At 34.3% G+C, this 27,874-nt stretch overlaps 2 protein-coding genes across 2 annotated transcripts; both read right to left on the reverse strand.

Moving 5' to 3' along the window:
* Positions 1–4,187: 4,187 nt before the first annotated feature.
* LOC149151168 (peroxidase A2-like) lies at positions 4,188–5,980 on the reverse strand. Its single transcript, XM_089439049.1, has 4 exons — positions 5,754–5,980; positions 5,433–5,624; positions 5,085–5,250; positions 4,188–4,776 (listed from the first exon to the last, which is right to left on the reverse strand). The coding sequence occupies exons 1-4, from the start codon at positions 5,967–5,969 to the stop codon at positions 4,361–4,363; spliced, it is 990 nt and encodes a 329-aa protein (XP_089295175.1). The 5' UTR covers positions 5,970–5,980; the 3' UTR covers positions 4,188–4,360.
* A 7,545-nt stretch (positions 5,981–13,525) lies between these two features.
* Positions 13,526–14,047, reverse strand: LOC149151169 (uncharacterized). Its single transcript, XM_089443080.1, has one exon. The coding sequence runs from the start codon at positions 14,045–14,047 to the stop codon at positions 13,526–13,528; it is 522 nt and encodes a 173-aa protein (XP_089299206.1).
* Between the last annotated feature and the right edge of the window lie 13,827 nt (positions 14,048–27,874).

A 27,874-nucleotide genomic window follows, 5' to 3' on the forward strand; every position in this document is an offset into this window, starting at 1 on the left:
TAATTCCCTCCTCCCACATTTACCCAAGATAACCGGCCCATTGGGCTAAAGATGTGATGAGAGACTACTATGATATGATTCAACCTCCTAGTTCACCTTAAGGAAATGGAATCAACAAACTAAAACCCTTAATGACTTCCCTATTAGGTGCTATAGGACCCTAAGGGCTAAGCCACCCTTTCAGGTGCCCAAAACCTTGATTAAACCTCTTTTTTCAGTGCCATGATCTCCTAGATGCTGACACAATCCTTCCTAATTTCAACTAAAACCCTCCAGTCGCATGCATGATGCCTACAAGGGAGATATTGCAGTCTTTTTCACCTAGTTCTGTGCCTACAACCACGAGATTTAAGCCACTTTTTTAGGCCAGTATCCAGAGCTCTGCCTAGAAATTAATGACACTTTTTAAAACCATGAATGGCACAAGGAAAAAGCCTTCCATAAAAATATTAGACAAGAAATTGATCTAACAAGGCCTAGGCATGACAAGCATTCTGTCAAACATACCATGAACATGAAATCTGTAGGTCATAAATACACAACTAAACATAGGGGTGTGATACTTATCTAAAAATCACCAAGAAGGTCTAGTGCCTTCTCATAATAGTTGCAACAACATCTATTATATCATACATTCATCATTCATTCATTTACTAATCAAAACATGATGAGATCCATAAACAAAGTTTGTCATAAACCATGCTTATAACCAACATGTAACCAATAGAATAACAAGGATAGCACAACCATAAAAACCACATATTAACAAGTACATTTACACATAGAACATAAGAGGGAAAGAGATCTTATTGTCATGTGAAAAAACTAACTAGGCTAGGGACTTCCACGTACCACCCGACCATAAATTGGGCTGAACCAAATCTTTCTTTTGGCCAGTCAACGCCATGCCATATTCTAAGCATGAATGTGGGACTCACAAAAAAACCAACCAGGGCTTCCCGAGGCCAAACCACCTCAACCCTCATCAATGGAACTAGGATTTACCGCAATCCCCTCTAGATCGCTAGGCCCTACACAAGCATGAATGCCTCTAGATCTCTCCACCTACATCATGAATAATTTGTCTGTCTCAACCTCTCGCGTTTACAGTATATCCCACCATTGCCGTTCAAGGGATTCCTAGGTTTACGTGGGTCTCCACCCTCTAGGTTTTACTATGTATCCTACCATTCACCAATCAAGGATTCCTAGGATCAATCAAGGGTATTCACCTCTTATTTTTACCATGTATCCCACCATTCACTAGTCAAGGATTCCTAGGCTCAATCGAGATGTTCAAAAACAGGGTTTACTGTGTATCCCATCCCAGGATTCCTATTCCTTTTGAATAATCCTGAGACCACCCCACTCAGCTTTGCATCCATCTAACAATCCAGCTCAACCAAATACGAGAGAACCCCACCACACCATGGCTATCCAGAAATGGCAAGGAAAGGCAGAAAAACATTGTCACACCTGGAAAAACCCATGCCAATGAAAATAAGAAAACCAAAAACACACATGCATGTACCATGCATGCCAAAACTAGCAAGGAAACCATACATGCAACTTGATACCTGCATGTAATTTTGTTGTAGCCACTTGATCCTAATCTTCCTTGCTTGGTATTTTCTTCCTCTTGCTTCCTTGCCCCTCCTTTGCCTTCCTTCCTCCAATGCTAGAGTGCACTAAGAATGCTCTATGTGTCCACTAGTGTGAGAGAGAGAGAATAGAGAGAGAGCTCCAAAATTGAACTAAAAATATGTTACCAATTGATCCCCAGAAGCCTTTTCATTAATGAGGCCTCTATTTTCTTCAATTTTCCATTATTTTCCTTCATTTTCCTCCTCACATACAACCTGTGACCCGACACCTTCCTTTTCTCCTAATTTCCATTATTTTCATAAATAAAATGTCAATTAATGCCTCATGCATTTCCAAAGCATTTTCCATTACCTTTGCCAATTTCCTTTAGACATAATATCCAAAACGAACACCCGCTATGATGTTTTGCCCAACTTTCAACTTGGAATACATGTCCCATGACCTTGGTCGTATTTTTCTTTTATTAACTTTATTACATGGATTTTTGACCAGGGATTTTACAAAACCCTCCCCCGTGGAGGAACATTATCCTAGATCTTCAATGACACCTACAACCAACAAAACCTCTGAAAACCAAAAGATACGACCCATGGAGCTTTATAATAGAGATCGTTGCAATATTTACAATGAACAACCTACTGAAGCATGAAAAACATACCATTTACTGGAGCTTTATAACACAACTCATTTCGGTATTTACAATAAGAACCACATATATACTCATACACATTTTCTTCAACCAACAAATAACCATACTGTCTATAGAACTTTATAAATCCAGCTTGGTATAGTATTTACAATAATATACTCATATACACATATGCACATTTTCTCATCCAAAAAATAAAAGGATATGATGCATGCATCCGCAACAAGGGAATCTAGAGGCTCACACCTCCACCCTCAAAAGTAGTACCAAGATTCACCTCCTTCCCAGGAAGTCTAGAATCCATTGTTAAAGTCAAACTGCATCTAATGTCCAACACTACAATCATGCATCGTGGTCGTCTCAGTGAACAGTTATTGGCTCATTGTTCCAGGGCACACTCCCAATGTGCATTTATTTCCATATAGCAATGTTAATGATCAAAACCAAATTCATGCCCCAGACTTCCCTTCTCTGCTACACAGTCCCTCGAGTAATATGATCATTGCCTTCTGTGCAGTCACTGTTCCGAGTTCCCAGACATCCCCTATCCCAGGCGATCTATCCCTTGGCAAAGCTTCCTCGCATCAAAAGATCCAAAAACCAAGGCATATACCTAACTCAAAACCATCATATCCCTAACTAAAAACCAACATACCATTATTATAAGTTTTATTCAATACAAAGTTGAGAAATATAATATTTGTATGGTTGATTTTGTTCATTTAAAAAAAATATAAAATATTAAAATCAATTTTTATCATTTTAATTTAATTGAAAGATAAAAAAATAATATTTATATAATTTATTTTCCCAATAAAATTTTATTCAATTTGATAATATTTATATAGTTCATTTTCACATTTTCTCATTTTAAAAACTATTTTTTATTATTAAATTTAAAAAAATAATATGCACTTATTTTCTATTATAACAAAATTGTAAATAAACAATTATAACTTTAAAAAATAAGTATTACAATAATTAAAAATAAATAAATATATAAAATAATAGAATAATTATATTAAATTAAATAATAAAATCATACAACAAATTCAAAATTGAAATCTATTTACTTAAAACGTTTTAATATATTATATAAAAAAATTATCAATATTTAACCTAAAAAATAATATAACATACTCAATTTAAAAATCACTAATATTAATATAAAATACCCACTACAAAACTTAATACTTCATACCCAACACACTAGAACAATCTCTCTCATCATATATACTTCATACCCAACACATTAGAACAATCTCTCTCATCATATTTAAAGTGGATAAACGAAGTATAGATTTGAGTTATAAGAACATCTCATAACAAAAACCAATTTTATAAGTGGCTCTCCAATAATCCGAATCTACAACCACATTACACTTAATCTACAATGTAATATTTATTTACACTTTCTTTTTAATACCTACAATGTAAAAGTTCTTTACATATATTTTTTTTAATACGTAAAATGTAATATTTCTTTACATTTATGCGTTAACATTATTTTTTCTTTGGGCGATGAAAATAGAATTTATCCTCTTTACACTTCCCTGGATAAAACCCTATACTACTTTCTATAAAATAATGATCCAATGATAGAAGAAATTAAATATTAATTCGGCCACAAATTTTCAATCTTCACCACATGTAATGTAAAAATTGAAAACTCTCCCTACTGGCGACAATATCATGTGGTGCAAAAATAAAATATGAATTTATCAATGTTAAAAGGATTAGTCATAAAAGTTAATCTAAACTGACAAATCAATAAAGAATATTCATCTTTTCCATTTCAAAACGTCGACCTCCGTCAATTCCACACTATAGGATTCAACCCAATCTCTGTGACCTAATTTTGAGATTTCCTTTTTTTTCGGCATTTTAGTTATAAAATAGATCGAAGAAACTTGATGCAAACGTCATTATATGTTTTCCAAAATTAAATTTATTGATAATTGCTGTCAGTATTTTACCAACAGGGATTATGTTACAGATAGCACGCACTTCCCTTTCTAACTTTTATGTTTTAAAACGGAATGGTACTGCTCTCACTTTGAGAAAATGAAAATTGGAAACAGACTAAACAAAGCGATACAGGGATTTCTAGCCATTGACCTTCCTGCAGTTCAGGCGGATTTCTCCGCTTGTTCCCGTTAGAGGATTTATGTTTCCCATGTTAATCATCGAGTTGGAGAAGTTGGAGAAAAAATCAGCCTGACTACTGGTGTAGTCATTCACAATAGAAATGGTGGCTGCCCCCGTTGTGTTAAGCAGTTCTTGATCTGACTGGAACAGCCCCATTTCGTTTTGGAGATTTGTGTAGTAGTTGTTGTCAAAGGTATTTGGAGTGCCCGGATCAAGTGACGTTAGGGTGCTCCCGTTACCATTCTGTGGGCACGTGCTTTGCAGGGTGGATAGATAAGATGAATTCAGCGTCGGATCTGGATTGCCTGTTCCGCTGAAATTGTAAAGTCTGTTGACAAAAACTGTGCAGCGAGCTCGCCCGATTGTGTGCCCACCTGGATCCAGCAGGACAAAACACATTTTATTCAGATGGTAGATTTGGGAATATTTTAGATAGGGTCGAGGTTTGAAATATTCTAAAAATCTGCAATCTAATTAAATTCAACAATAAATTTATATTCATGATTTCCCTGCATGGATATTCACACATTTATAAAAAAATTCATTGTGAAATTACAACCCAAACTAGTTAACTGGATTGGAAAATACCCTTTATCAATGCATGTGAAAAATAACAACACTAACAAATTCTGCCATGGAAAGAAATGTGAGGTTGCATCTGCAGATAAGAGTGTTGCTATACCTGACAAAGCAACTACATCGGTGACAGAAAGTCCCACATTTTGGAACTTTGCTATAATTGTGGAAACATTGTCTGTTGGTGCGGGAATGGCTGTGTTAGGAAGAGTTGCATTTGCAGTGGTGCTATCTCGTCTTCCTAACTGTATAGTCCACGATGGACCACTGGACTGCAGCATGTTGCAGACGGTTATCATGTTAGAAGGCTTCATAGATCAGTTATAACTTAGAGCTATTGAATATATTTCAACTTAGAGGAATGGTATAAAGGATATTCATCATGTTGGATTAATCATTATACTAACACAGTATCAAAAGCTTATAAGTCATTAATTACGATAGATTTACAGACCAGTACGACTGATCGCTCTGCAGCAATGGCAAGAATGTCAGCACAAGAAACTGTTGCGTTGCATGAACTCTCTACTGCTGCCTTGATGTTGTCCACAACGTCAAAACCCCTTAGGGAATTGTTGTTAGGACCTGCTGTCTTTTCGCCAGTAAAATTTGCTGTGTCATCTAACAGAACGGATCCATCACAGCCCTTAAAATCAAGGAGTGAGTGAAATATCAGTATTACAAATCTCTGTACTGAATACAAATCTATTGAATAAACAGACAGATGATGTATTAAGGACAAATCTAGTGAATAAAGAGACATATTTCTACTTACATTAACGAAGCAATCGTGAAAATGCATACGAAGGAGAGAGGCCGCAATCCTTGAATCATTTTGCAGAGCTTGTTGGATGACCTGCCCCACTATATTGGTAACATTGGGACATGTATTCTGATAAAAGGTAGGGCTGAGCTGAGCAGTGGTGCATTGAATGAATGCAAATGCAAATGCAAGGAATGTAACATTCAGTGAAACATATCGAAATGCCATGGCGAACCCTGTAACTGGAGACTCGGTAGAGAATATAGCAGAGAGTCTTAGATTTATAAAAGTTTTCGGCCACCGACATCTGTCACTGTCTCAATTCAATGACGAGGATCGTGATATGGAATTACGATGATCGTGGGATGGTGTGAGGCATGTGCATGTAATACGAAAATGCTGGTCAGGTTTATGGCCACTAAACTAAACTTTATTCCGCATAAAAATCTCTGCATTCCAGGCCCAGTCCCATTCAAAATATGTAATACAAATTAAGCAATACAGCGCAAGTCCTATTCAAAATATGACGACAAATTTTGACAAATTTAAGTATATACATTTACACAATTTCAAAGTTGTCATTTTAAGTTGTTGCGTCATTCATTAATAATAGCTCGGAGTTTTACAGTTTGGTATAAAAGAAATTGTCAACCTCGTTCATTAATAATAGGCAGGAGTTTAATAGTTAAAAATAAATAATTACAGATACAAATTTAGATTTATGTTAAATTTAGATTTTATTAAATATGGATTAGATTTATTTTAAATTTAGATTTTATTAAATATGAATCAGATTTATTTTTTATGTCTGTAAGTTTTTGGTTTCATATGATCGCAAGGATGCTAGTTGTTTAGCTCTTGCTGTATCTCATATATACTTTTTATATTGTCTTAATATAATACTATATTTCTCTTTGAAAAAAGAATCAGATTTATTTTAAATTTGAATTTTATTATATGGATAAATTTAATTATTTCAGATTAAAAAATTAACCAGTTAAATTAACACTTGAGTAGTGTAATTTATATTATTATTTTTTTTGCTGGGTCATATTTTTCTATTGAAATTTGAACAAAATTCTTTTTTTTTAAGAATTCGCAAACTTAGAATAGTTAGGTGGGGTTGTCTAACCAGGTAATGGTTTTTCTGGGATGGCAAGTTTCTCCTAGGAAATTGAATTATTTTTTTTTTCAAGAAATTCAAGTGTTTTGAACTATTTCTTTAAAAGTGGAAATGCATTTCATACTATCAATAAAGTGGAAATGCATTTCATACTATCAAAAACTCATAAAGTATTAAAAATCTTAGAGTTTAATAGTTGTTTCCAAACATTTCTCAAAATTATGCCAATTTTTTTATCATTTTCTAAGAGAAAATGTCTTCTACTTAGCATACTAGTTCAGATACACCTAATATAAATTTATTATATTATATTTTTAAAAATAAATAAAATAATAATAAAATCTTATATTTAAACCTAAATGTTTCATCAAATATTTTAATATTAATTTAAATATTTTTATAATGTGTTTTGTAAACATTATATATTTTAGAGTTTTTGGTTACAAGCCAGCTGTTTTTTTTGTGAATTTTTTATCTTTGTTGTGTTTAAAATTGGTTTTTTATTGCATATATAGATTCAACACCTTTGAAAATTTATGGGGCATTAGGATTGTGGAAAGTTCACATCTTAAAACCTGTGATTCCAACAAATCTCTGCTGAATTTTGGACAAATAATACAAGAAAATAAGCTCGGAAACCCTGGAAATATATGACAGATAAACTACGGCTTTTTATATAGTTTATATAAAAAATGATAAATATTATTTTCAAAATATGATGATTTACTTTGAAAAATGGACATTCACAAATTAATAAATATTATTAAGAAATAGGGAGAGATTAACATAAATAGATTATTAAGTGTTAATAAAATTTTAAAAATTGTTATCTTTTGGGGTGGAAGAACATGAAAAATTGGATAGCATTGTAACAAACCAAATCTTGCACTTGTATTCAATCCAGTCATTCTATGTATTATGGATACTTTCAACTAACTTATGGCTTTTTACTTTACTCTGGAATTTATCAACACTGTATTACATAAGCTAAATTTTAGTTAGTAAATATTTTTTATCACATCCAATTAGTATATAAACATTTGGAATAAAAACCATTAACTTTTCCATTAATATTTCATGTTTCCAATCCAGCAAACAAAGACAAAAATATTTTATATTTTATATCAATATAATAAAAAAATGTTAAACTATCTAATTTTTTTACATTAAAATAAATCGAAAATTATTGTATTTAAATTTATTATTAATATAAAGAGAAAGAAGATGACACGTTTAAAATAGGAGGCCAATTTTAACATGTTTGAGTAAAAATTTAATTAAAATGAGATGTATAGGTTACTGTGATTCTACATTTCACATATAACAAAAAAATAACTTGGAAGATGGTGAATCCATCATATAGTTTTAATAATAAAAAAACTACATTTTGATTAAAAAAAAAAAGTAGTTACCAGATAAATCCAAAATCTTATAATATTTAAAATGGTTGGGAGGAAAGCATTCTCAGTTTGTCTTGTGACGGAATTTAATATCAAGGGGAAAGAATTAAAAATGTATTTTCTTAAAACTGAGAGCATTTTGTCGTGTGATGGGTTTTTTCACCTGCTCCTTTCCTTGCCATGTGAGTTGTTTGGACGTCGCTATACACATTGGATTCTGCGCCGTCACAGTATTACTAATAATACCGAAACACGTTTTGCTCAGTTGGAACGCCTCCGCGTTGAAAATATCACACAATTGTTTTTTTCTCAAATTGTCAACTCTCTTTGAAGTTCACTGGTCCTTTGCCAGCTCTATCTCCCCTTCATGACAGTTCAGTTTTCCCAACACGCAGACACTTGGTGGATAAATAATCAATCAAATGCCTACGACTGGTAGATAAACCTCGAACAGTGCGTTGGTAGAATGGTTTTGATACATCATTTCAAACCAATTGGACTGAGTATACGCCAGCAAACATGTAGCGAACTTAAAATCATTTCTGTTGAACATTGTAACTTTATCCGGACATGGGACTTTGGTAGATTAACTTTTTCAATGGTTATAAATGAAAGGTGTTTGTATATTTTCTTTGTCTTTCGCTATTAAAGGGTAGAATGTCACATATTAAGTACCTTGTATTTTTTTGGGTGAGATCGACTATAGTGTATATTACAATAACAGTTATCTTGGATTAGAATGAATGAATAAAATTTTAAACTTTCACAAAATTAAAAATAGTTTATAGGATCACCAATTTCTTTATTTTTAGTCTTTTGCAATTTAATCATTTTATTACTCAAATTAATGATAAGCTAACCCAACTTTCTAAAAGTCCTTTCACTGAAAAACAATGCCAAGGAATCCATATATTGCTATAAATCATAGTTACCAAATTCGAAATACGATTAAAATTGGAATGAATAATTTTTAATTAAAAAAAATGGACTAACAACAATATCTTCTGTTCATTTTTTTCTGAATTTATTTTGAATTTTAAATAAATTCTAATAAACTATATAACATAACAATCTTACAGATACAATAAAAAAAAGAAACCACACTCAGGGGAAGCAATCCCACCTGTGTTCTTCAAAACTACTCTTCATTTCTAAACTTAAATCTAAAATGCTTTTCTAATTTCAAAACTTATTTATTTAAAATCTTTCATAATAAATATAAGTGTATTTAGAAAAATATCTTAAATCCTAGAAAATCACTCATGAAATTAGTACTTTGTTACAACACTATCACAAATTCTTCTTTTCTGGTTTTCTCAGTGTTTTTATACCTTTAGAAAACAAAAATGAAATTGAAAAATTATAAACTTTCCAATTCCACTATGACTTTTCATTTTTCTCTCTTTACAATCCACCCCACCACTACCACTATCTGTACTGTCGTTTACATGCTTTGTTAGTGATGTTAGTGAACAAGCAGTAAACTACCAATCGCACATCTCATCCATGAATTAACCGCCTATCCTAAAAAAGGGAATCCAATTCCATCGAATAATATGGTATAGAACTGACTAATTTTCATATTTTTGTAAGTATCTATAATGTCTTTCAAAGCATCACATTCCAAAATGAAATGTTTTTCAGATTCCACTGAAGTGTTAATAGTACACACCACTTTTTCCCAATTTTTTAGGGAAAATCTTTGATACATGATATAGTTGAAGATTTCTTTTTTTGGTTCATTTACTTAAGTGTTTATGGTTATAATGTACTTGATGTGGTTATAGGTTGATTGAGTATTTTTCTTAAAAAGATGAAGCTATTGTTTTTAGGATTTTTTTGAAAAATGCATTTTTAAATTTATATTTATCTTTTCACATCTTTTAATTTTTATAGTTTATAAATTATATGTTTTAGAGTGTTTTCTAACCAAATTTAAATGGTGAATTCTTCCTATTAAAAATACCTAGGATTTTACAAAAGGTTAAATATATATGTATACCAACCTAAACTAATTTTAAACAATGAAAATAAAAAATTTACCTAAAACTGAAGGTGGACTCCACGAAAAAAAAATTGCCAATATATGATTCGTTGATAATCACTTGTCCACAAAAGGCTCATTAAAAAAAGTTCCGGCTTTACTAATCACAGGCACGCCTTCCATACATAAAAAAAATAACCGCTAGCAATCTACACAGTATCACTTCGAGCCATTCTGGGTCACTGTGGCCGAACCCAACCAGGAATCTAAGGAGTGCTGACTGTATTCGGGATACCTATGGGTCTTCACCAACCCTGAATTATGCGGCTGTGTTGGTAATATATCTATGAATTCTATAACACATGGATGAAATTACATCCTTTTCCAATAATGTCTTGACATCTGAACCATTTCTCAAACTAATTATACACATATTAAATTACAATAAATTGAAATGTTCAATACATTTGGAAATTAAAATTAAACTTTATTTGATGGAATTTTGTGAAGCATTTTACCACAAAGTTATGGTCCACCATAGGCTGCAAAACAAATTATAATAATTTTGTGTGAACAATTACTTTATTGAGTTTTACTTTGAATGGAATTTGTGTTTGGGCAGTGCGCACATTGATTTGATTGATTGAAAATTTTCTCTCAGGATGTTTTAGAATTTTGATTATAACTTTTGTGATAAACATTTTATCAGTGCAAACTTCTTCATTGAAAAGATTGTATCAGAAGGAAAAGACAAAGTTAAGCACGGGTTGAGGAGGTTTTGAAATGAAAAAAATGGGAAATATTCTCAGATTTGGGAATGCTAAGCGCAGTGTGAAGAAAAATAAAAGAAAAATAGATTTTTTTAAGTTTGAAAATTAGTGATTTACGAAAAAAAATTATTATAATAAAATAATTTATTAATATTTTTAAACTAAACCATAAATTTATTATAATTTAATTACTAAAAGACAATTATTATTGAAAAGCGTAAGTCATTTATTATCATTTGTCTTGAGAAATTAGATATCTGGAATTAGTTAGAAAGTGTTTTATTTATTAAATGTCTCGGAGTCTGTTTTCACTAAAATGGCTTTGGTTCTCATAACATTAATCTATTTTTTTAGGTTTTAAAAAAATACTATCAATTCTTAAATAAATCATTATTTTATGTTGTTACTCTCATTTTAAATTAAAATCAAATGACACTAAAATTTATATTAAATTACAAAAAGATAATTATGATTTACTAAGTCATAAAATAATAAATGTACTTGTTTTATTTTATCATATTATTAAAAAGAATTTAATGTTATGGTGTTCATGGAGGAAGCATTAACCCTTGATGCCCTTGATTGATTAGATAAGTGCATTGAATCCAAGATAAATTTCACATGGTAAGAGAGGAGACGTAATTTACCTCACACCCATACGATAATTAATTTTATTTATTTATTTTTAAAGTAACATATCACATCAAGCTCAAACAAATATATCTTGTGAGTTATTATTTTCTTTTAGTCCATTATTATTTCCTTTTAACCTTAATCATAATTTACTTTAACTACTCTATTATTTTTTCTCAGTTTAAATGATTTCATAGGTATTTGATGATCTTTAGAAATATGTTAAAAATGATTGTTGAGGATAATGGCAAATATATATATATATATATATAAATATAATTATTATTGTATGATCTTTACAAGCATCGAATCAAAGCATAGTTGATTTATTAACTACATTCATGAGCAACGCTCTGGGTAAGGTAAATTGTCCTTATGTCTTAAATATGTTTTTCTATGTTTAAATCATGTTATGTCACCTTTGGTGCCTTTCAACTTTAGAGATGTCGAAAATATATCGACAATGGGTTACACTATGATACATGGATAGTCTCGAGGCACACACCACACCTCACCCACGTGAATGATGGGAAAGGAACGATTACGATTTATTTTCATCAATTGAAATCCTCTCCTCGACAGTTAGGGTAACCACCACACCTCACCCACGTGAATGATGGGAAAGGAACGATTACGATTTATTTTCATCAATTGAAATCCTCTCCTCGACAGTTAGGGTAACCACCACACCCCCTCCTCCAATCTAGGCATCATTTGCACTCAAAGCTTCTACCACTAAAGCTTTGCGTACATGTTTGTGATGGGGATTTTATTTTCCTTGTTTCCCTTGCGCTTTAGCCATGGGAAACATGTCAAGCTACATCACTCATTCTTTGGTTACCATGGTTTTTTTAGAAGTTGTTTACTGACTAGCATATCCATTCCATGGGAGGTATGGAGGCATAGAAAGGTTTTCTTTTACCTTGTAAGTTATGAATTTGTGGTAAAAAGCTTCTTTCTTTATAGTATACTAACATTCTTTACAAAAATCGTTTTGTCACAGATCTATGGTTTTGCACAGAGGGCTTAACTTTATTTCTAAGCCAAAGGATTTTCTATTTCTTTTTTAGGGAGAGGAAAACCTTATTCTCAAAATGCCTTCCTCAAGTTCTTCGGGGTTTGAGGTCATGGCTATAGAGTTTATGCACAAGATATGAAGTTATGGTCACGTGTTTCTTCTACGACCCCTCAATTTTCTTAACCCTAAGTGAACCAATTAATAATTTGATTATTATTGTTTGTAACTAATGGTTTTACCCGTACTCTATCTTTTCAGGGTGGGGATTTCAATGGTTTCTTTGTTGGTCTTCCTCCCCCATCGAAGTGCCATACAAATGGTAAGCTCTTATATTCTTGGGTTTTCTTGCAAATTATTCCATCATTCATCTTTACTCACTTTTAAGGTTATCTAAACTAACAAATTTATGGGTTTTTCATAGGTCTGAGAATTCTGGTTGTTGTAGCTTCTTTCACACTAAATTTTGTAAAGCACACCCTTTATTCATATTTCCAAATAAAACCTTTAATTATTTTCCTTTCTCTATTTCTTTATAGTTTAATATTTTCAACTATTTTTTTTTCAGCGTGAAAAAAAAAGCTATATATTTGTATTATATTCATCATAGGAAAAATGTACAACGATATTTTCTATAGGAACCATCAGATATTTGGTTCAAAGTCCCATATGAGAAAAGATACAAAAATGAGCTATATTTTGTTCTGCAACATATAGATCATATGGAGAGATTTCCACTATGAACATTCGTTAGGGTTGAAATCGGTCCTATGAGACAAAATTATATGGAAGTTTTCAAAAAGGAAGTCAATATATTTGGAAACAGAGACATACCAGATAGTCATCAAAATATTGAATTTTATGTACCCGGAATGTGTAAGTCCTGGATCTGATAAGAGATGTTGTCCACCATTAACTGCATCCTCCAGGTGCCTTGTGGAATAGATAGGCCCATTTTTGATAGAGCATCTGCCTTCCCGTTTTTGTCCCTGGTGATGTGAGCAATTGAGTAGTCCCTCCTGCAGCTCCATAAATCCTCTATCCTGTTCAGCCAACCGGAAAGATTGATGTTTTTTATGGTATGTTTTGACTGTACATGATCGATGATGACTTTCGAATCTCCAAATATTTGAATCTTTTGTATGTCAAGAAAGTCACAAAGATAAAGAAGACCAGTGAGGGCCATAGCTTCTGCTTTGTTGTTGGATCCGGCACCTCCATTCCAATGAATCTCGTAAGCTTGACCAGCTTCTGGAATGATGAATACTCCGCAGGCGCATGTACCATGTTGAGCAGCTCCGTCGAAATATGCACGTGGAATATTTGTAGGTTCCGGAATCTGTGGACACCTTCCTTTTCTGACTTTGGATTGGTGAGGCATTCCAAGCGCATTGTATAGGCAAAGGATAGATTCAAAAACCGCTGAAAGTGATTCTCTTTTGGATTTGAAGATCGACCCATTTCGCCATTTCCATATGGTCCAGATAGTTATAAATGGAATGGGCCTCCAATCAATGATCATGTTACTCCATCCTTTGAACGCCTCAGAAATGGAAGGGTAAGAGGTGTAGGTATAGCCAAAGTGTGCAGCAAGATTCCTCCATATCATCTGTGATTGTGGGCAAAGGAGAAAGATGTGTAAGTTGTTCTCAGCGTTAGATCTACATAGAGGGCATATGGCGGGCCTGCACCAATTACATTTTTGTAGATTATCCCATGTGAGGTTCCTGTTGTAAAAAACCAACCATGCAAATAAAATTATTTTTAAGGGGTAGCCCGTTTTCCAAATAGATGCTAGAAAGATGTTATCCTTTTGTTCATATTCTGATTTTTGTAACTGAAGGTATATATGTTTGACAAAAACAGACGAAGAGCCACCATGACCCTTCCAGATGAGGTAATCCATGTCCGCTGAGCGAAATATACCATGTGCCCGTAACGATGTAATGATAGAGTTCCACTGTCTTCCCAGTTCACCGCTTAGAAGCAATTCTGTAGCTGATTTCCAAATAGGAATTGCACCTTCCCATTTTCGAATGGCTTTGGCCCAGTAGAAAATGCCTCTGTTGTGTAAAGCTTTTAATAGCTGCGAAGATATATGGATCTTTCCACCCAGACCTGCAAATTCATCCAAACCAATGATAATTTTTGTACCAGACTGGAATTTCCAGATCATATTCCTTCTGAAGAATGGCTCTATTTTCCGAAACCCTCTCCATATAGCTGAACCATGAGCTGTTCCAATGATGCACTATTTATACCAGTATGTCATATCTTGATTATCTTTGTATTTTTCTCTAGTGGCCCTACTCCAAATAGACTCTCCCATAATTGCTTTCCACATAGATTTGTAGAGTAGGGCTCTTCTAAATTTATTTAGATCTAATATACCCCATCCTCCCATATTTTTGGGCTAGGCCAACATCGAGAGTTTTGCCAAGTGATATTTTTTTTGTTCCTTATGACCACCCCATATGAAATTGGCAATCATCCTGTTTAGACTATTGATAATGGATGCTGGGATATAGTAGAGATGTGCCCAATATACCATGATTTGCACCAGCACTGTCTGTGCCAGAATCGCACGCCCACCTAAAGATAAGCATTTGAATTCCCATGCAGCAATTTTCTTGTAAAAGCGATCAGGGATCCAAGACCAATCAGCCACATGATAACCCACAGATTTCAAATTGTAACCCAAGTATTTTATCCCATTCCAGATTGGAACTGCTTTGATATTGAATAGATGAGATAGGAAAGAGATAAGGTCCCCATTAACATTTTCAACATGAAAAGATGATTTTATTTCATTAACGTATATGCCGGTGGCATTTTGAAATCTCCCCAAGATTTCATGTAGACATATCCAAGTTGACTTACACAGCATTGCTGATAAAATTATATCGTCTACAAAAAAATTATGAGATATGTAGATGCCCCTACATATAGGGAGAGGCTTACATTTTTCTTGGAGGATCGCCCTTTTTATGTGTAGACTCAGAGAGTCCATCACCAGAATGAAGAGGAGTGGAGACAATGAGCAACCCTGCCTTAATCCCCTGGCCGCTTTGAAAAAAGGAGTAGGGACTCCATTAATGAGGACTGCATAATTTACATCGACCACACAAGCCATAATCCATCTGGAGCATCTAACATCAAGGCCAATCTTAGCCAGAAGGCAATGAATATATCCCCAATCCACACAATCGTATGCCTTTTTTAGGTCAATCTTTAGTAAAGCAGCTTCTAGATTCCTGCAATGCATTGAGTGTAGGCATTCTTGGGTGAGGGCCACCGCGTCCATAATATTCCTTTCCTTTAGAAATCCGTGTTGCTCAGGGGACAAATGCAGAGATAGGATGTTTCTCATTCGAATAGCAATGAATTTTGAAATGATCTTATACAGGACGTTGCATAATGAAATAGGCCTGAAGTCAGAAAAAGAGGAGGAGAGCTTCTTCTTTGGGATCAATGCTATATAAGTTGAAGATATAATTTTGCTGATATAGCCGCAAGTTCTGGATTCCTCCACCATTTTTAGAATATCAGTCTTAAATAAGTCGAAAAAATGGATGAAGAAATCGATGGTCCACCCGTCCGGCCCTGGACATTTGTCTTTCTGAAATGATTTCATTGTAGCCAATAATTCTTCTTCTGTAACCTCAGAATATAGGGCATTGTTTTGCTCTTCGTCAAACATAGTGGGATATGGGTCAATGCCCCAAAGAATGTCCTCTATGTCGCTACCGATGTTCCTGTTGTAGGCCCTTTTGAAGTATTTCACAGCTTCTCTAGCAATGGCCTCCTGCGAGGAATATGAATTGCCATCTTCATCCTTAATTTCCCAAATAGTGTTTACTTCCCTCCTCTTGTTTGCGAATCTATGAAAGAACTTTGTATTTTTGTCCCCTTCTTTGAGCCATATAATTTGACTCTTGAGACGCCAGGAAGATTCCTCCATAGCTAATAACTTATGTTTTCTTTTTTCTAAGGCCCAAATTTGATTCCGAATGGTGGACGAAATACTGGGATATTTAAAGAGAGAAAATAAATTCTCCAATTTTTTGCAGATATCCTTCAATTCCTTTCTGTTAGATGCTGATTTCTCCCTTTGCCATCTTTTAACCCCATTTCAAAGGGAGGATAGATGCTCTAGAAAATTCCAAGAATGATTATGTTCTTGGATGGGTGGGAGCTCCCAGGAATCATTAATAAATTTGTTGAACTGTTCATCAACGAGCCATGTGCGGTTGAATTTGAATGGGTAACCAAATCTGCGACCCACACAATTCCAGTGGATAGAAATGGGACAATGGTCCGATATGAATGACGGAATGATATTCACCATTGGGCACCCAAATCTTTCAATCATCCATTCATGTAAAAGGAATCTGTCAAGCCTTTTAGACAGGAATGATTCATTGGATTGACCATTGTCCCATGTGGGACCTGGACAAGTTGGTTGAACATCAACAAAATTATTTTGAATGATGGCATCGCGGATCAAAACCCCAACCTGGTCATTTTTCCTGCCATTGCCCCATATTTCGTCATTACAAAGTGTATAGTTAAAATCTCCACCAATTAAAAGGGAATCAATTTCAAGAAGTTCCAATGAGAGAAGATAATCCCAAAATGGATATCTATTTTTATATGGAGCGTATATATTTAATATATGAACAAGTTCTGGTGAACCACGGAATTGGGCCAGAATAAAAATCCCAACAAAACATTGAAATGCCACAGCCTTTATCCATTTTGGGTCCCATAATACAGCTAATCCCCCGGACAAACCCACCGCATTTGTAGCAACCATATGCCATGATGGCAGCATCCACCTAAAATATAAAATGGATTGAATACTATCATGCATGGTTTCTTGTATGAGGAGCATTTTGGATTTTGAGGATATAAAAAGATTTTTTAAAGCCAAAAATTTAGGGTTAGCTCTGAGACCCCGAATGTTCATCGATATGATGTCAATAATTTTGGGACATATTTAGGTCGGCTTGCTCTAAGAGGCCCCGATTCGGAGATATCATCAGCAGCGATTTCCGCAATAGGAATGTCAATTAAGGATAAGTCTCGAATTGACACATCCTGTCTTCCTTTCCTACCCCTGAAATGTCTACTTCCCCGCTTCTCTTTTCAGCGAACCGTAATATTCCCAGCCGAATTTGGGCTGATATTAGGGGAAGGGGAGCGATTGGGACGGTGGATGGTAAGCGGCTGGAGCTTCAAAGATGCCCGATTTAGGAGAAGGTTTAAATCACGATCAAATGAATTCTTGGCCGAGGATCCAGGGGAATATGGGGGGATGATCAGAATACATGGGGCTTTTCCTTTGAGATCAGAAGCATGGCCATGAGAAAGGGGTGGATGATACCTTTGGGGAGGGGGGGAGTGAGAGGAAGGGGATAGGGGAGATGAAGAGATATATTGAAAGTGGGGGGATGATGGGCCAGCCTGGGGTGGTTTAGGAAGAGATGGAGGGGGGGAATAGCTTGATCCATGTCCGGCTCTGGAGGCAAAGGGATGACCAAGATATTCTGTAGGTTAACAGGCTAGACATTATGAGACTGTGTGGGATGTTTAGAAGTAGAGGATGACTGAGGGTGGTTTGATGTATTAGCGAAATTCCTATGAGCAGGGTCAGTAGACAAAGAGCGGGAGCAAGGGAGACAAGAGTGATGTCCCAGGAGAGAGTTCTCTAGGCAATGAAAGACGATCATATGAGCGAACAAGAGCCCGATAAATTTCAGATATGTAGGAACATTCCTTTTCCATGTTATTTCTCTCCTTATTAGAGACAGGAGCCTTTTCTGTTACAATCTTTTTTTTGTGTTTTCGAACTATTTGTCGTGGGAATTGGGGAAATAGATGTCTCGTTTTATGACAAGATGAACATCTAAAAGGCACGCCCCAATAGTTTAACCGCTGTTGAACTTTGGACATTTCCCATGATAAATCGATAGTCTCTGGAAAACCTCCCCTGTATTCCTTTTCTATAAGGATCCAAGCCACACGCTTCTCCTTTGCCCCAATGCATTTAGGGTCAACATATATGAACTGCCCAATAGCATTACCTATTTCCTCCATAGATTCCTTGGTCCACAATTCTATTGGTAATCCTGGCAGCTTCAGCCATATATAATTATTCTGGGGAGTACATCTGAGAGGATTAAAACCCATGAACCATCTGTGAAGAGCCAAGAAACTCTTATCTCGAACCTAGGGCTTATTGAAGATAATTTCTAAGTCCCGAACCCGAAGAAAATGGAAACTATACTAGTAATTCATAAAGCGGACTATGGTCGGAGAATAACCCAGGAGAGGAGACCATTTGGTAGCAATACAAGACCTGATCGGTGGATCCTCCATTGACGGAAAATGCCATTCGTTGACAAGTGCCCTCTTTTGAAGACTTGCGATTCTGTTGAATAATAATGGACCATCCAAATTAATGGAATTAAGTGGGGGAGAGGTTTTAACAGGGCGAAATTGATTTCAACTCGGTTTATATGGAAGACCATCACCACATGGAGATTGTTCGGATTGGGTAGGGAGGATGATGTCAGCTTCCAGCGAAGCACGCTAGTCAGATTTTGGTGCATGGTTGGCAAAGACCTTCTCCACGTCCAACATGGCCCGAACCATGGCCGATGTAGCGGAGTTGTCAGAGGGAAAGTCCATGACAGAAGGCAACATAGACTCCGAAGAGTCAGAGGCGAAGATCCCAAAAGGATTGCCTGACAGATATAGGACTCAAGGTTTTAATAAAAAGTGGCAAGAATAGGTGGAGAAATCCCAAAAAAGTCAAGACAGATGTGCGGACCTGAATACGACACTGTCCGGTAATATAGGGACACTAAAAGAAATCAGGAGTGACGTCCAATGGATAGGAAGCCAGGTCACCAGAAACTACCCTTCTGACAAAGGGATCAATTATAAACGATCATCATATATGGAGAACTTAAAATGTGGCGGCGAACATTAAAGGGGAAATAGAGAGGAACTGCATCAATTGTGACATGACCAGCCCAATCAATTGGAAAAAATTTCAAAACAAAAATCCAGCATCGGAAAATACAGAGTCGATCTCGGCTCTGTGAATTGGGCTTCAGGATGAAACATCAGGACATACAAAACAGCAGCAGCATATTTCATAAATACACCACCAAGGTCCAATCTTGACAGGAATGTCTGTGCATGGTTTGGATATCACAAAATAATTCTTAATTTTGTATATGGATGCCCATGACCAACTAGTTGAAACTGACCCAGACATGTGAAATTGCAAAAAATACAATGCAGACCTCCGGGGATTGTGAAGTAAATGACAAATCTAGACCAGAGTTCAGACTTTAACAAAAGACCTATAATCCCTCTTAATAATGGAGAAAATATATACTCCACATCAAACTTCAATCATTTAAAATAATCCAGATTCGGAGAAAAGAAAAACTATGCTTTCAGAGATATATGGGATACAGAAATTAAACTGACCTGTTATCCAAGCATTCTCCGAGTGAAGAGCACCGCGAACCATATAGCGAAATATCCCCCAATGCCAGAAATGAAATAAGAGTGGAGAGTGCCATTTACATCAGGATGATGGAAAAACCAAGATGCATGGTCTTCCACCGCGGAGGACAGTGAAAGATGATGGAGTCAATGCTAAGTTATGAGCGTAAAGACAATAAAAGGAGCAGATATGTTCAACTGGGCATCCGTCACCATAAACAATCAACGTCACCGCACAACAAGCTGACAGGAATGGAAAAAGCACCAAAAACAGATACCATAGCAAGGATAAACATATATGGATGAAACTTAGTTTGAAGATAGACACGGCAGGGGGCTCAGAAAACCATGCTTCTGAAAATCCCAAGATATATAAATATCTACCACGAAGAATAAGTGAAAGGTGATGGAGCTAAAGCTATGAAAATGAACAAAAAGACAATATTCAGAGTAGAGTCCTACGAATTCTTCCAACACCAACGTCTACCAGCGACCCTGCACAGAAGGCTAGCGAGATAGGAAATGGGCCAAAAGCGTAAGTAATAGCAAGCATAGACAAGTGTGGATGTGAAAAAAGTTTGAGGATGTGACACTTCTGGGAACCCAGAATGTCGAGCATCAATCAATTTAGTGGCATAGAAGAAGAGTGCATAGAAGACTAGCATGTATCTCACATGCAGCCGTCCACCTTCTTTTAAACTATAGGCTCATGTGGGGCACTTAGATGCTGTGTATTAGACGGATATGGACTGATACATACTTGATTGGTCGCTCGCCGGTGCTCTCCACTCTACGTGACTTATCTGAAGCTTTACGAGAAACAAGATTTAGGGTGAGGATGAATACTTGTGGTAAACTGTGTGATGTCATTGATATGGTGGATGTTTTGGGTGAAAACTTCACCCATCTTCAAGGACATTAAGCTTTTACCAAAAGTATTCATCCTCATCAAGTTATTGACTGTGAAAATATTCATTCTAAGATTTAGGGTTTTAGCTTCTAAATGTTTCTAAGTACTCATGAATTTATTTATTTTTCTTCTTGGATTTTGTTAAATAAATTACCTCAATAGTGAGAAATTAGGTCGAACACTTCAATTATACCAATGCATGCATAAAATAGATTTAGGTAGATTGTTAATGGAGTTGGACTCCAGGTCTAGGTTTAATTTATCTTCATGTTAAGGATTTCCTTAATTGATTATTTAGGTCTTTTATGATGGTTAAGTATAGTTATTTAATCATTTTTTAGGCTAGAGATAAACTGATATTGTCTTTGTTTATAATGTACATTTTGTCTCTCTTTATAATGTACATTTGATATTGTCTTTGTTTATAATGTACATTTTGTCCTTCTTTATAATGTACATTTTGTCTCTCTTTATAATGTACATTTGTACTAGATTCAGAACGTGAAATTTCTTTTAAATATTTAGTTATAAGAGTACAAATTCTACACTATGTTATTTAATTTTCACCAGATCATCTCTAGAATGGTAATTTCTTGTGAAAGTGTTGTACAACTTAGATGTAATTTCATTTATAACATTTCTCTTTTGGGTTTTGACACATATGAAATCTATATATATATATATATATATATATATATATGGATAGTTCTAATCCACAAAATTTAGTGTTCGACCTGAAGAACTTCTACTTTTCTAAAAGACTTTGTCACTTAGCAGGGACTGCATGCTCATTAAGGGGTTCATTAATGGGTAACCTGAGAACCTTATCGCAGTGTTAACCTATGACCATGCTAAACATGCCACATATGTTTATTTATTTACATAAACATATACATAAACTTTTTATGAAAACATATTGGAAGCATTCACCTATTTATAATTTCCTGTAGATAATTACTTCCACAAAATTAGTTATAATAGAGTTAAATTTTTTCTTTGAAATTGAAAATTTACACTCAATAGATACTTGGAATCACTCCTATCTTCTACTTAGAAACATAAGCAATCTCAAAATTGATATTCTCAATACAACATAATAGATAACCCAGTTACTTATATGAATCTCTCATATTCTCAACACAACATAACAATGAATCTCTCATATTCTCAACACAACATAACAATGAATCTCTCATATTCTCAACACAACATAACAGATAACATAGATACTTGCAATCACTCCTATCTTCTACTTAGAAACATAAGTAATCTCAAAATTCATATTCTCAACACAACATAACAGATAACCTAGGAATCTCTCATATTCTCAATACAACATAACAGATAACCAAGTTACTTATCTGAATCTTTGAAAATACAATAGGAGCTACCATGCTTATTCCAACCAATGAATGGTTCTCAACAATTCCCGTGACATTTCATTTTCTATTAGATAATCAAGATAATCAAGTTACTTATCTGAATCTTTGAAAATACAATAGGAGTTACCATGCTCCTTCCAACCAATGAATGGTAGACTCATTTTCTGTCAGATAATCAAGTTACTTATCTGAATCTTTGAGATTTAGACTCATTTTCTGTCAAGAAACATATCAATAACTTTCACAGTTTGACCTCCTCAAGCCCTAGCAACATCTTGCCAAATATGGGCTGAAATATTTAACTATGCATTTCAAGTCTTTATCTCCCACTAGAACCTCATTTTTCCAAATTTCCTTTCTCTCCCACGAACTTGTTTTCCAAATCATCTTCCATCCATAACATTTCTCTCTAGTCATGATAATTCTTGTGGTAGGGAATCATCCCTTGCAAGATGGAGGATTTTTCTTTTTCTCTGTCATTATCCTTTCTTGGACCATAACTGATTTTAACTATTTCCTTATAGTTAGTAGCCTAACTACTCACTTGGTGACTCTTGTATTTTCAAAAGTAACAATGACTAAAACAACATTATTTCATTAATATATTTCAACCTCTCGACATTTTCATACTCATGAAATAAAATCATTAAAACCTTAATAAGAATTGATTTTATAAAATTCTATAAAAGACTTTACCATAAGAAACATAAGAAACCAAAAATACTATAAGATTCAACATTTTTATGTAATTAATTGTTGTTATTTAAATAACATATTTTTATTCTAAATCTACTAATGAAAGAAATAATTAAAATATTATATTAATTAATTAATTAATTAAAATAGTATATAAATAAAAAATATTATAATAAATATTGGTTTAAGTTTTAATTATAAAACTTTATAAAATAAAATATAAATAATTTGGAAATTAAAATTATTAATTTAAAATAATGAAACTCAATTAGAAACATGTAAATAATGGAGCAACCAATTTTAATGGAAGGTAACAAAGATTTTAAAATTAGTAAATAAAATGTATACATTGTAAATCTATAAAATTGATTTTCATATGGTAAATAAAGTAAGAATTTTTATGGTTTGGTTGGGGTAGCTAAATTGGCAATGGTCATGGAAATGAAGTCTCACCAAACTAATTAATTTACAAAGTTTATAAATGATATAAAATTAGAAACATGTAAATAGTGGAGCAACCAATTTTAATGAAAGGCAACAAAGATTTTTAAAATAGTAAATAAAGTGTATACATTGTAAATCTATAAATTGATTTTCATATGGTAAATAAAGTAAGGATTGTTATGGTTCCTTTGGGGTAGATAAATTGGCAATGGTTGTAGAAATGAAGTCTCACTAAACCAATTAATTAACAAAGTTTATAACTGATATAAAATTAAGGCGTAGTCTAACTAATGAGACAAATAGTCTTTTTCATTCTAATCTAGCTATACAATTTCAATCAAAAATGTGATTTATTTTTTATTTTTTTTTAAATACATTTTTGAATGCATAAATAGATTCGACATCCTAAATCGCCAGCTCTAAAATTCTATAGATTAAACAACTTAAGAGTTTTTAAAAATCTATATTTATTTTTTAATTTAAAAAAAAATATATATCATAAAAAAAAAACCATTTTTTAAACTATTCTTAAAATTAATATATGGAAAAAATATGATTTTATATATTTAAAATAATTATTTTATAAAAAAAATATTTTAATTAAAAAATATATTTTTAAAATACATAATTATATATTTATGGAATATCTTAAAAAAATATAAAACAAAAATCCATACTCTACTAACATGAGAGCGCATTAATTATCATCTATTAATAATACATTATTTAAATTAAATTTCTATTGCATAAGGTTTAAGGGAAACAACGTACTCCAACCCTCATAGTAAAGCTCAGAACATATCCATTGTTAATAGAAAATTTCAAATACCTAATTGTAACATATTTATTATATTAAATCCAAAAATATATAAATATTATATTAAAATTATTAAATTTCAAATACGTAATTGTAAAATATTTATTATATTAACCCAAAAATATATAAATATTATATTAAAAATATTAAAATTATACAATATAAGTAAAGATATTAAGTAACCAAATTATTTAACGTAGACTAATAAAATAAATAATTTAACCATCTTACCATAGCTACATAGATATATTTAATCAAGTAAAGAAATTATTTCAACCGAAAGCAAACCTTGAAGATCACCTTACAGAATATGAGGACTAGGATTTAAGTGGAGATTCTATTTCTCAATAATTCTACACACAAAACAACAGGAAACTTTTTTTTCTCGTTAAGACTATGCTATTCTATTATGTACATAAACAGGAAACAGTTACAGACATGAGATCATATTGCCAGAGGCCGAGGATGGCACTCTGGACTGACAGTGATAAAAAAAGGCACCCATATAGAGTCCACACCACTAAGACCGATCACCCACGCAGGGGCCCTTCCATGGAGACAAGACACCCACGCAGGGGCAACACCGCTGAGACAAAACACCCACGCAGGGGCACCACCACTGAGACGGATTACCCACGCAGGGGCTATAAACCATTGAAGAACAGTGAGTGCAAAAATAGACATCCCACATAGGGGCGGAGAGGAGAAAAAGAAAACCTTCAACAAGAACCCTCGCAGGGGCGTAGACAGACATTGAACTATATATTTCTTGAACCAAACAAAGACACCCAAAACATACTGTGAGCCGCTGTGGCGAACGTAGCCATACATAGAAATACCTGAGCATTGTCTGCAGTGTAGAGCCTGAGCGGGCGGATGACTATTCATCCGGCTCCTCTTCATAGATCCAGCACGTACCTTCCGGGGGAGGGCCCCAATCGACCTTTTCCTTTCCTGAAGAAGGCGCAGCCTGAGTCGAAGGTGGGACGACGTCCGGCTCTGGGCGATCCTCTGGCAGACCCTCAGCGTCCCTGGAGCTTTCAGCCTGATGAAATTGTGTGCGGGGTTGCTCCTCGCCTTCCTCCTTCGGTTCTTCAAGAAAAAGGACCGAGACATGGGCTTTAATATGAGAATTGCCCTGGGCGCTGCTGAAGGAGAAGACCGCGGTTCCAAATGCAGGTAGTGGGCAGAGCCCGAATCAGGATTACTGGAATCCATGAACTGGCTTGACTGGATAGGATGAGCCTCTGCAACCTGGTGGCATAGACAACGGCAACATCGAGAGGGTGGAATTGCGACTGAGGGGCGTGAGGAACCACCTCTACCAGAGCCTCGACGGCTGATGAGGCGCTGTCGAGGCTTGACCATGTTTTCCCTGAAAGCAGGAAAGCAGAACAGAGCAGGGTAAGGGGAGATGGAAGGTGCGCAACCACCGTCACCCGCCTTTGCAGACCTGCAACCTCCTTCAATTGACAAAGGGGCAACTCGAACCTTAGCTCTGAGAGCCAACGACCAAAATCCCAGTTCCAAAATTTGAACTCGACCCAATGCCTGACATTCCCTACCCTCACCATACTTATGCTCCTCGGCTCTTTCTCGATCCCCGTATGCCATAACTGCACACTGAAAGCGTAATTGAAACCCGGACAAGGCAATGAATTGCCGTCCCTTCCTGTGCCTGCACTCACGCTTGCAATCCATGGCGGCAGATCGTAGTAAATGCTCACCTTATGCTTGGGGCCGCCCATGGTTACCAGGTGGCATTCCGTTCTCCGCGGTTGTGTCACCCGCATCCGGGGAAAACAACAGGAAGTTAAACAATACAACCATTTAGTATTTACTAGTTGTTAGTTTTCAAAATGTTATATAAAAAATCAAATGAAATAAAAACAAGTAATACAATACTCCATTTTTTACTGGTTTTCAAAATGTTAGATAAAAAACCAAATGAAATAAAATAAGTAATTTTAGAGAAAAGAAAAGAAAATTTGGTATTATAATTATGTAAAAATATAATTAAAAATATATATTATAATGGTTAGTAAATAACTTTTTTTCTTATTATGGAGTAATTTCAATAGTTTTTTCTCTTATTAAATGGTCCTATGAAAGGGGTAATTAGGTAGTATAACATGAGAAAGGGTGAATATCTATAATATTGGTGTAATTGGGCACTTCAATCTTTGAGGTGCTTAGTCAACATAATACTAACATGCTTAATCTTGCTGAAACTAATAATGATGGCCTCTATTTATATATTTTCTTGGGTCTAAAATGGAGCTTAAATGTTGAACCCTTTCCATGTGAATGTAATAACTCCAAGTATTGCTAAACACTTTTAAATTGAATGAGTTTGTTCCACTTAGCATGGGTTCAAATCAACTAACAAGCTTCTAGACATGATAATCTCATAAATGGGTTAATGAAATTGCCAAATTCATGTTGCAATAATGATTGAATGTTTTTCCAATGATAAAGAGTGCAATTGCTGCTAGATAAAGGGACGATATTATAGTTTTATATTTGTCAAATTGAAACTTTACCATTGATTTTTTTATAGTATAATTAGAACATTTCCTTATATGTTCTGGCCTATATAGACTATCTTTTGAATGATTTGTGATGTGTTAAAAAAAAAAAAAACTCTTCACTATCACAAGATGAGACAAATGGCATAAAATAGATGCCCCTAGATGTGTGAGGTTAGGATAGCATCACATACCCAAAATAAATCATGTAATTATTTCTATAAAAAGAAATGAGGGAGAGATGAAATTAGGAGAACCCATACTAGAGAGGTAAATGAGACCACTTGGAAAACATGTAGAAGGAAATTATATATATAATATCTCAAGATGAAGTACGGATACTCATGTTCATGCAATAGTCCATTCAAGTGCAATACGATACCATGGATGTGAATGGTGGTACAAATCAATCCAAGTCAAGATATATCTAAAAAATAATGTTGGTTCCAGCTAAAATATGTAATGGAAGAATGTTGCCTAGTGACAATTCATAACTATAGTAAAATATGTCCATGATGGTAGAAGGGTTAGGACATGTAAAAAGCTCACTAAAATTAAACCCAAGATGTTGGTTCATGATAATGTTGGAAAGGAGCCATGCATGTTCGTATATGGATCTCTACAATGCAATGAGTTGATCAAACATGGGATAAATCATCTAGTCATTCATCAATGATGAAGATCACTGCTGCATTAGAGATATCCTAACAATGATGAAAATGGATATAAAATTAGGAGTATAAGCATGCATGATGTAAATGTATGTTCTAAAGTAAAATACTAATAGGATCCATGTAGTCAAAGATCAATGATGGGAATCTGTTATATTTGAGGTAACCAATCAAAGATAAAAATGGAACTATGGTGTTGGGCCTCTAAATCAAACACCTAGAGAAAATGTGTCATG

This window comes from Pinus tabuliformis, chromosome 9 (assembly GCF_031772625.1).
Source record: "Pinus tabuliformis cultivar Carrire ecotype Pingquan chromosome 9, CPIR1, whole genome shotgun sequence".
Taxonomy (NCBI): Eukaryota; Viridiplantae; Streptophyta; class Pinopsida; order Pinales; family Pinaceae; genus Pinus; species Pinus tabuliformis.